Source organism: Arachis stenosperma, chromosome 9, assembly GCF_014773155.1.
Source record: "Arachis stenosperma cultivar V10309 chromosome 9, arast.V10309.gnm1.PFL2, whole genome shotgun sequence".
NCBI classification, from domain to species: Eukaryota; Viridiplantae; Streptophyta; class Magnoliopsida; order Fabales; family Fabaceae; genus Arachis; species Arachis stenosperma.
The window spans coordinates 154,337,274-154,348,606 of NC_080385.1; the positions used below are offsets into that span (position 1 = coordinate 154,337,274).

The following is an 11,333-nucleotide window of genomic DNA, read 5'->3' on the forward strand; positions in this document are numbered from 1 at the left end:
ATCATTCCTTTGATAAAAAAATAAATATATTAAATTTTAAATTTTATAATTTTTATACGTAAACTTCTGTAATTAATAACACTAACATAGATACATGTTAGCTAACTCAATTGGTGTTTATCTCGTTCAGATATTATCGAATTCAGTTTATGGATGATGGCGGTTCAAGCACACGGCAAAATAGGAGGCAAATCTCTATTGCAATTGGCTTTGATAACTCTTTAGAATTTGGATGGCTTGAAAATAACAGAATAGCTGAATTTTCGAGTGCAAATGTCACAGCCCAATGGAAATGGTAGCTTCGACGAGAAAGCTATATCAAGAATGACAAGATCTTTCGTGTCAATCTCCCTCTTAGTTTTTATTACTAATGTTCACTTTTTCCTTTTGATTTCAAGTTTTGTTCGTTTCTGATGTCTTTAAAAGATCCTCATTTACTTTGTTAAGTCCTTGTAATATGGACATTTATTTTTTCTATTTCTATTAATAAAATATTATTGATTTTGGATAAAAAAAAACTAATTTTTTGTGTTAATATAATATTTTTATTATTTGAACCAGTTAATAATTTAGATGATTCAAATTTTTTTCAAAAGAATATTAGTATTATACAATTTAATCACGAAAAAAATTAGTATTATATAATTTACTCTTTTAACAACCATTTATAAAGATGTGTTTGTTTAAAGTGAAAATAAAAAAAAATAAAAAAATTGAAAAAAAAATTTGTGTAGTTAAATGAAAAAGTAAAAAAAAAAATAGTGTAAAAAAGGAAGCGAGATCTATTGAAATTTTTTTCTTCCAACATTAGATGAAAATAAAATAAAAGAAAAGTGTATTTATATTAATATTTTAATATTATTCTCTATTAATACATTTTAAAATATATAAAAATAAAATTATCTTTTCATAACATGATATATGATTTTTTCTTTTTATTTTTTCTTTCGTCCAAACATATTTTTAAAAAAAAAAATTTTACTCAATTTTTTTTCTTTTTTAAAATTTTCTTTATATGTATTTCTTTTCTATCCACTAAAGATATTGCGGGTATTTTTAATTTTTTTAGATAATTTGAACATATTTATTCTTAATACAAAATTTAGTAATTAAACTGATTTAAGTATAGAATTACATAATAAATTACAATTTTTATTTATAAAAGTATAAAATCATAACTGTAACGGCCTGGCCTAGGCCACTACGGGTCAACCCGACCCAATGAGTACCTGACCCGAGCGGTCGGGCACATGCAGCTCACTACGCGACCCGGACACGCGTCCTTGACAGCTCTCCACTGCAGCTGTGAGGAAGCTTCGAGGAAGGTGGGCCTGTCCTTGTAGGGCCCACCTCTGACACGGTATAAATGGGGAAGGACCTGCCCTTCCCCCAAGGTACGTCACTTTTACACCTATCATATTCCCCACCTGCACACTAATTGACTTGAGCGTCGGAGTGTCTTTGCAGGTGGCACCCCCCTCTCTTTCCTCCCATAACGAGAGCTCGGCTACCCGGCAGATCCAAGCCCAACACTACCACGATTGACGCGTTATCACCCCCTCAAAGGATCACCCGACTTGTCCGGCAACCGACAACCGAACATTGGCGCCGTCTGTGGGGATAACGCTTGAATGGAAGTCGCGCTGGGTCCTGGAGACCAAGCTCGAGGAGCCGGAGCGGAGGGGACAGCCTCCGTCGCCTCGCTAAGGGGGCGGCGGAGGTCCCCCCGACAACACACAGAACAGCGCACGAGGACACGACCCTTCGGGGGAACGGACGGCGACAGCGCCATAATAATGCAGGAGCTACGCCATAGGGTCCAGAACCTAGAACGACAGTTGGCCGACCGGGAGCGGGACGGACGAACCACCGATCCCAGCTACACCCATCCCCCGAAAGCGAAGAGGAAGACTCCCACCGAAGCCGCCCGCGGCGTACCTCTGCATCCCGAACGGAAGCGGAGAGCACGCGCGAGGAATCACCCATCCCGAGAAGACAAAACGACACGATCATCTACTCCCGGGGAAGGTCAACCCGCCGAGCTGCGCGAGATCGCGAAGACGGGGACGGGAGATCCGCGAGGACACGACAACCTGTGATAATGGGCGCCACCCCATTCCACTGATCTATCCTCGAAGTCCGGTTGCCGAAACACTTCGACAAACCAACGGACATGAGGTACGACGGAACTCAAGACCCTCTAGAACACCTCACGGCCTTCGAGGCCAGGATGAATCTGGAGGGCGTAGGGGACGAGGTAAGATGCCGTGCCTTCCCGGTAACCTTAGCGGGACCCGCGATCAGGTGGTTTAACGGCCTCCCACAGGGGTCCATCTACAGCTTCTCGGACATCAGCCGCGCGTTCCTGGCCCAATTTACAACACGAATAGCAAAGGCAAAGCACCCGATCAACCTTCTGGGGGTGACCCAGAGACAAGGAGAGCCGACCAGGAGGTACCTAGATCGGTTCAACGACGAATGCCTGGAAATCGACGGCTTAACCGATTCGGTGGCTAGTCTTTGCTTAACGAACGGCCTCCTCAACGAGAACTTCCGAAAACATCTTACCACGAAATCGATTTGGACGATGCACGAGATCCAGACGGTAGCCAAAGAGTACATAAATGACGAGGAAGTCAGCCGAGTTGTGGCTGCCAACAAACGGCAGTCCAGCTACAATCAACCCCGGCAACACGGGAACGGGGATAGGCCAAAGGAACAAACCAGGGAAGAGGCGCCAAGCAAGACACCAAGGACATTCCCCCGAGTCGGGAAATTCACCAACTACACCCCACTCACGCTTCCCATCGTAGAAGTATACCAACAAATAGCCGAGAAAGGAATCCTGCCGAAGCCCCGACCACTCAAGGACCGCACTGGAGGGAACAAAAACCTCTATTGCGATTACCACAAAGGTTACGGTCACCTAACGCAGGACTGTTTTGACCTAAAGGATGCACTAGAACAAGCGATAAGGGAAGGTAAACTAGCAGCATTCTTCCACCTTATCAGGGAGCCAAGGAGACGTTATCGCGACCAAGACGAAGAAGGCAAAACCCGTTCGGCAAAGCGGCGACAAGAGCCAGAAGGCGGAGATCACGGCCTCACTGTGATAAACGTAGTGACGGCCAAAAACGCCGCACCAAGATCCAGATCCGCACACAAGAAAGACGCAAAGATACTGTCGATCTCCTCCTCATCGATGCGAAACTCTAAGAAGCCTCCACTCGTCTCCTTCGGCCCAGAAGACCAATGGTTCGACGACGCCCCAGAAAATCCACCCATGGTCATCACGGCCAGAGTGGGAACCGGTCTCGTCAAACGCATCCTTGTTGATACGGGGGCGGACTCGAACATCATGTTCCGCAATGTATTCGACGCACTGGGACTAAGGGATGCCGATCTGACGACTCACCAACACGGGGTCATTGGGCTGGGGGACCATTTCATCAAACCAGACGGAGTAATATCCCTGCCAATCTCAGTGGGACAATCCCAGGGCTGAAGATCGGCGATAGCCGAGTTCGTGATTCTCCGAGACTCCACCGCCTATAATATCATCCTGGGAAGAAAGACGATCAACGATTTCGAGGCCATAATCAATACAAAGCTGCTAGTCATGAAGTTTGTTACCGATGACGGATCTATAGGGTCCGTAAGAGGAGACCTCGAGACGGCGGTCGCTTGCGACAATGCCAGCCTCTCCTTAAGAAAGAAGTCCAAGGAGGCGTCCGGCGTGTTCCTAGCCGACCTAGATGCCAGAGTAGACGACAAACCCAGACCGGAACCAGAAGGAGATCTGGAGAAGTTCATGATTGGCGACGAAGAGGAAAGATTCACGTTCGTCAACAAGAACCTCCCGCACGAGCTAAAGGAGCCCTTGGTCGAAATGATAAGAGCCAATAGGGACTTGTTTGCCTGGACACCGGCCGACATGCCGGGCATAGACCCAAAAATCATGTCGCATCATTTAGCCGTCAAGGCGGAAGCGCATCCAGTAGCCCAACGGAGGAGAAAAATGTCGGCGGAGAGGGCATAGGAGGTGGCCAAGCAGACGGCTAGCCTTCTAGAAGCAGGCTTTATACGAGAAGTAGACTACTCGACATGGCTCTCGAATGTAGTCCTGGTAAAAAAGCACAACGGCAAGTGGAGAATGTGCGTAGACTACTCTGACCTCAACAAAGCTTGTCCAAAGGATTGCTTCCCCCTCCCTAACATAGACGCACTCGTCGATGCTACGGCGAGATACCGGTATCTAAGCTTCATGGACGCCTACCCCGGTTACAACCAGATACCGATGCACCGTCCTGACGAAGACAAGACGGCGTTCATAACGCCGGGAGGAACTTTCTGCTATAAGGTGATGCCATTCGGCCTAAAAAATGCGGGGGCAATGTACCAAAGGCTAATGAATAGGATATTCCACGACCTCATAGGGAAGACAGTTGAAGTCTACGTGGACGACATCCTCGCGAAAACAACACGACCTGACGATCTCCTGAACGATCTGGCGAGTGTATTTGCGTCCCTCTGACGACATGGCATGAGGCTGAACCCCCTCAAGTGTGCTTTCGCCATGGAAGCTGGGAAATTTCTCGGATTCATGATAACCCAAAGAGGGGTAGAAGCCAACCCGGAGAAGTGCCAAACGATACTCCAAATGAAGAGCCCAGGCAGTATCAAGGACGTCCAAAGGTTGGCAGGACGGCTGGCCTCATTATCACGGTTTCTCGGAGCGTTGGCAACAAAGGCCTTACCGTTCTTTAACCTCATGAAGAAAGGAATAGCGTTCGAATGGACACCCGCATGCGAGGAAGCCTTTCAGCACTTTAAGGAAATCCTGGCGGCACCCCCGGTCCTCGGAAAGCCAAAGGACGGGGAACCATTATACCTTTACCTCGCCATAACAGGAGAAGCCTTGGCCGAAGTTTTGGTACGAGAAGAAGGAAGGATGCAGCAACCAGTCTATTTTGTCAGCAGGGCCCTACAAGGGGCAGAGTTGAGATATAACAAAGTGAAAAAGCTAGCTCTGGCACTCCTGACCTCTTCGCGGAAGTTAAAGCAATACTTCCAAAGCCACCAGATTGTCGTAAGAACGGACCAGGGGATCCGGCAGGTGCTCCAAAAACCCGACTTGGCGGGAAGAATGATGACCTGGTCCATTGAACTTTCCCAATACGACATACGATACGAACCCCGGCAAGCCATCAAGGCGCAGGCGATGGCGGATTTCCTGGTAGAAGTAGCGGGGGATCCGGCCGAAGACACGAACACACGGTGGAAGCTCCATGTTGACGGAGCCTCCAACCAAGCGTTCGGGGGCGCCGGGATCATCCTGGAAAGCCTAGCCAGAGTCGTGTACGAACAGTCAATTAAGTTCGAATTCCCCGTTTCAAATAACCAAGCAGAGTACGAAGCCCTTATAGGAGGCTTAGCCTTAGCAGCAGAAGTCGGGGCAACGAGGTTGGAGATATGCAGCGATTCGCAAATCGTCACCTCCCAAGTGAACGGGAGCTATCAAGCTAGGGACTCCCTGTTGCAGAAATACTTGGAAAAAGTCAAGGACTTGAGCCAAAAGTTTGAAGAAGTCACGATCCAGCACATTCCAAGAGAAAGGAACACACGGGCAGATCTCTTGTCAAAATTAGCTAGCACCAAACCGGGAGAGGGCAACCGATCTCTAATCCAAGGAAAGATGAAAGAGACGGCAGTCACACTACACCTCTCGAAGCTAAACCCCTCCTGGCTGGACCCCATCACCGACTTCTTAGAAAACGGCAAGCTCCCCGACAACGAAAAAGACGCCAAGAAGCTAAGAAGGGAAGCTGCCAGATATGCCATCATCCAGGGTCAGCTGTTCAGAAAAGGGTTCAATCATCCCCTGCTGAAGTGCTTGCACCCCGACCAGACGGATTACGTCCTCAGGGAAGTCCATGAAGGATGTTGCGGCCACCATATAGGAGGCAAGGCCCTAGCGAGGAAGTTAATCCGAGCCGGATATTATTGGCCATCGATGATGGCCGACTCCAGGGAATTTGTTAGGAAGTGCGTCAAGTGCCAAGAAAACGCCAACTTCCATCGTGCGCCAGCCTCTGAGCTCAGCTTGCTAACGTCCTCTCGACCGTTCTCCCAATGGGGAGTCGACCTCTTAGGACCCTTTCCCGTCGGCCCGGGGCAAGTCAAATACCTTATAGTCGCTATCGACTACTACACGAAATGGATAGAGGCCGAACCACTGGCCAGTATATCCTCGTCCAATTGCAGGAAATTCATGTGGAGACAATTCATAACACGATTTGGTATCCCGGAAGTCGTCATCTCGGACAATGGGACACAGTTCACCGACAAGAAATTCATAGAATTCCTCGCCGGCCTGGGCATAAAGCAGAGATTCTCCTTGGTGGAACACCCACAGACAAACGGGCAGGTCGAGTCCGCAAATAAAATCATCCTGCTAGAGCTCAAGAAGCGGTTGGATAGCAAGAAAGGCGCTTGGGCCGACGAGCTCGCCTCGGTCCTATGGTCCTACCGAACAACGGAGCAGTCCTCCACTAAAGAAACACCCTTTCGACTAACGTACGGGTCAGATGCAGTGATACCCGTAGAGATCGGGGAGCCGAGCCCACGACTACTCCTGAAGGGAGTAGAGGAGACTGTCGAGAAGGACCTGATAGAAGAAACCAGGGAAATGGCCCACCTAGCGGAAGCGACGCTAAAACAAAGAATGGCCTTACGCTACAATGCCAAAGCGCTCAAAAGAAAGTTCGAAGAAAATGACCTCGTCTTGAGGCGTAACGACATCGGCCCATCTACCCCGGGAGAAGGCAAACTGGGAAGGGCCATACCGAATCAAAGAGGTAATCGGTAGAGGAGCATACAAGTTAGAAAGACTCAGCGGCAAAGAGGTCCCGAGGACATGGAATGCAGATAACTTAAGAAGGTTTTATTCCTAAGCCATTTTTGTAATAGTACTTCAATATCCTTGATTACAATGATTAAACCTGTCTGATTTCCACATGCCATATTTGCCTATGTTATCTCATTATTTCTAACTTTTTGAGCGACCACTATGAGAACAAGGATACACGACCCCGGGACTGATCACCCCGGGAGCCCCTCAGATCAAAAACGCGATAAACGACCTTAACAATAAAGAACGCCACAAACGGCAAACACGAGTAAACGGAAACGAAACAACAGCAAGTAAAACAAGAAATTAAACATGCGGGCAAACGATCCCATAAACCCATTAACGGGCACCAAAAGTCGCAGGACAAAGGTTCAACAAAAAGAAGAGTTCAATAGTACAAACATTATTTCTTCGGCATATCAACAACCTTCCCATCCTTGATGGTCTTGAAAACACCAATTGCTGACACGTCGAAGTCCGGAGAAACAATCTTCACTTGAGCTTTGAGGGCATCTTCAGTCATGAAAATTGCGTTCTTGCCCTGCTCCTTGACCTCCTTGTGCTTCCGCTTGAACAACTTGGCCTCCTCCCGAGCAGCCTTGGCGGCCGCCACCGCTTCGTCCCGCTCTTTCTCCAGAGCGACCCGACCTTGCGCGACACTCAATTGGCTCCTCAAAGTCATCTCCTGCTCCGTCAAACGGGATACAGAGGCGTCGACAGTCTTCAATTTCTCCTCTGCCGAAGCAGTCTTTTTCTCGGCGGCGTCAAGCTTATTCCCCGCTTCAACTAACTGATCCTGAAGCGTTTTAACTTGGGTTTTGTACTTGTTGTTGGCATCAACAGTAGATTCAAGCTTCCGACGAAGCGAGGCCATACCAGAAAGTTCAAACTCAGCCTTTCGGGCTATGGCGGCGCCGCGAAGGAGGGTACGGTACATCCACCGAGCCTGCCCCGAGAGGTCGGTGCCATGGAAATGATCCTCCGTGCCCGGAAGCAGCTGGGCATCTATGAACGTCCCAGCGTCAAAATTCTTTTCCATGACAGTCAAAACCCCCTCGGGACTAGACTGCGACCTCTGTCTCTTGGGAGTAGGGATGGCGGACAACTCTTCCTCCTCCTCCCGACGTGAGGAAGACGAGTGCCCAGGAATAGGAACCTCTGGAGGAATCGGGGGTGCGAAAGTCGGGGTGGCGGCTTTCGCAGACGCATCGACTTCAGGAGGAGGCATTTCTGGAGGAACCGTCGCCTACTGTCCTCCAGTCTCCTCACCCTCGTCGTCCTGAAGGAAGGTTTGATACAGGTTATCCATGCCAGTCACTTCGGCAGAAAGTCCCACTACAGACAACAAATTGAGAAACGAATAAGTTAGTGGAAGCAACAATGAAACATTTAAGCAAGCAACCACACGACAAGAGAAACTCACGGATATAATCTCGGGCGGCCTCCCGATTACTCATAAGGAGGTGTGGATTCACATTGTTTCTCCCAAGAACCGCCCACAATATGTCGGCTACCCGCCGGTCCACAGCCGACATCCCTTTATAAGTAACCTTGATAAAAGGATTAGACCCCGCCCCGAAGCTCCAATACGTCGGGATGAGGCGCTCCTTTTCCAAAGACAACCAAAAAGGGTGACGACCCTTGACCGGGCGGACCTTAAAGTACTTGTCCTTGAACCCGTGGTAGGAGTCCTCGAACTAACCAAAGATCCTCCGGCCTTGGGCGGACCGAAAGGACATGAACCCTTTCTTGTGTTTCCCCTCCTTCGAAGGGTTTGTTAGACTAAAGAAAAAGAGGAAAACGTCGACAGAGATCGGCAGCTCTAAGTACTCGCACACCATCTCGAAGCAGCGGATGGAAGCCCAGCTGTTCGGATGTAATTGAGACGGAGCCACCGAAATTCGATTCAGGAGGCTCATCTGAAAGGGGGAAAAGGGAATGCGAACCCCAACCTGAGTGAACATGGCCTTGTAAAACCAGATCCAATCGGCAACCCGGGGGCATTAAAATTAATCTCATAAAGCCGCTCGTGAGGGGCAGAGACATAAACATCGTAGTTCGCCTCCTCGTCGGTACCCCCACAAAGATACTTGGCCTGGCGAAATTCCGTGAGCTCCTCCTCACCCATCTGATTGGGAGAGTTCCTGAGGTCGAAAACCACCCACGCATACGGGTCATAACCCGCGGCGGAGCTAGAAGCTCGGCTAACAATACGAGGCATACCTATAGTGGGGGCACCGCGCGGTTAGTCCGTGAGGTCGGAAGCCAGGAAAAACCCAAAGAAACCCCACGTGCCATGACCACAAGGGGGACTAAACAAAACCGAGACCAGAACAATGACACAAACACCCATGACACACCATAGTCGATAAAAAGAAAATGCAAAGAAAAGGCATCCATGAACAACTAGGAAGAGCAAGCACAGGAAAAATGCTCATAACAAACATGCAAACAACCATTGAAGCGGAAGGAAAAAAGGTGGTTACCTGGATGATCGAGAAAATTCAGATAAGGACGAAGCGCACTGGAGCAATGAAAATAACTTCTAAGTGATGAGAGCGCAGGAAGAAGGAATAGGCAGTGTGATCAGAAAAGCAAGTAGAAGAAGAGCAAAACGTAAAACTGTTTAAAACCGCTTTAGTGGAAGCGCGAAAGGCCTGGGGGCAGAACAGTCTTTGCACGCGTGGGTTTTTTCAACCCTTAATGAGCATTTAATGCCCCTCGCGAGAAACGAGGTGACAAAAGAACGCCCCGAATTGCGAACGGGTACGCATACGAGTAGCGCATCTCCCACACGAACGATCAACCTCGCGACAACAAGGGGAGAAAGAACTCGCCTCCAACGACCCGTACGGTCGATTAGCGGCGCGTGGGGGCACTGTAACGGCCTGGCCCAGGCCACTACGGGTCAACCCGACCCAATGAGTACCCGACCCGAGCGGTCGGGCACATGCAGCTCACTACGCGACCCGGACACGCGTCCCTGAGAGCTCTCCACTGCAGCTGTGAGGAAGCTTCGAGGAAGGTGGGCCTGTCCTTGTAGGGCCCACCTCTGACACGGTATAAATGGGGAAGGACCTGCCCTTCCCCCAAGGTACGTCACTTTTACACCTATCATATTCCCCACCTGCACACTAATTGACTTGAGCGTCAGAGTGTCTTTGCAGGTGGCACCCCCCTCTCTTTCCTCCCATAACGAGAGCTCGGCTACCCGGCAGATCCAAGCCCAACACTACCACGATTGACGCGTTATCACCCCCTCAAAGGATCACCCGATTTGTCCGACAACCGACAACCGAACAATAACAAATTTAACATGAAAGATGATTTTACATGACAAAAATAATTAAACACAATAATTTTATTTATCTAAATTTATCAATATTTTAAATTTGTAAAAATAAAAATAGTAACTATTCATTTTTAGTAGATGCAAAACTAATATCCTTAATTCATGAATAAATGTGTGGACTCTTAAATTTTTATAGTAAAAATGGTATTTTTTACTTTGTATTTTTATTCTCCAGTTAGAGCAACATTCAACAGAGAGATACGAAGAAAATCTAGAAGGGCAGAAGGAGCACGTGAAAAATACTGCAAAGTACCATAGGAGAATCATCCGTCTCAAGCTGTATTGTAAGTGATCTAAGTATCCATCTTGTGTTGTAGAACCAAGGCGGTTTGGCCATGGGCCTCCACCAAAAAATTAAATAAAAGAGATTGATCTTTAACCACTAATCTTCGAGAACCAATTTGGATTGGTTGAGTAATTAGTTGGTTTGTTCCCTTATGTAAGTGTTGGGAGTTTAAATTTTATTTTGTGTATGCAGCAATTTATTGGCTAGCACAGATCTTTAAGGCTATGTTTGGTTGGAAAAAAAGAAATAGAGATGAAAGAAATAGAAAGGAAAGAAAGGAAAGGAAAGAAATTGAGTGAATTTTTATTTTTTTTAGATGTGTTTGGATGAAAGAAAAATAAGAAGGAAAGAAATGGTATAAAAAGACAATTTTATCCTAATATTATAAAATATATTGAAAAAAGTAAAGGGATAATATTGGAAGTAGAGAGAGATAAATAGTTTTTTCTCTATTTTCTCTCCATTGTTGGAGGGAAAGAAAATTGGTGGGTCCCACCAATATTTTTCCATTCATTTTCTTTCCTCTTCCATTTCTCTCCTCAACCAAACAAATGAAAATAACTATTTTCCTTCCAATTTCTTTCCCTTTCTTTTCTTTCCTCCCATTTTCACCTCAAACAAATACACCATAAATGGAACTTAGATTCACGACGGATTAATCATTGACCTGTCGAGTTCGAAATACCGTGGACAAGAAAAAAATAACTAATATTCGAGAAAACAACTTTTAAAATGTATTTTTCAGTATAAGTGAAGTTTTAATTTAGTGGTTATTATGTATGTCT

At 47.2% G+C, this 11,333-nt stretch overlaps 2 protein-coding genes across 2 annotated transcripts; both read left to right on the forward strand.

Moving 5' to 3' along the window:
• The first annotated feature begins 2,173 nt into the window (after positions 1-2,173).
• Positions 2,174-3,505, forward strand: LOC130950167 (uncharacterized). The gene has a single exon (XM_057878703.1). It carries the CDS (start codon positions 2,174-2,176, stop codon positions 3,503-3,505), a length of 1,332 nt encoding a protein of 443 aa, XP_057734686.1.
• Positions 3,506-4,576: 1,071 nt separating this feature from the next.
• LOC130950168 (uncharacterized) lies at positions 4,577-6,868 on the forward strand. The gene has a single exon (XM_057878704.1). The coding sequence runs from the start codon at positions 4,577-4,579 to the stop codon at positions 6,866-6,868; it is 2,292 nt and encodes a 763-aa protein (XP_057734687.1).
• The last annotated feature ends 4,465 nt before the right edge of the window (positions 6,869-11,333 follow it).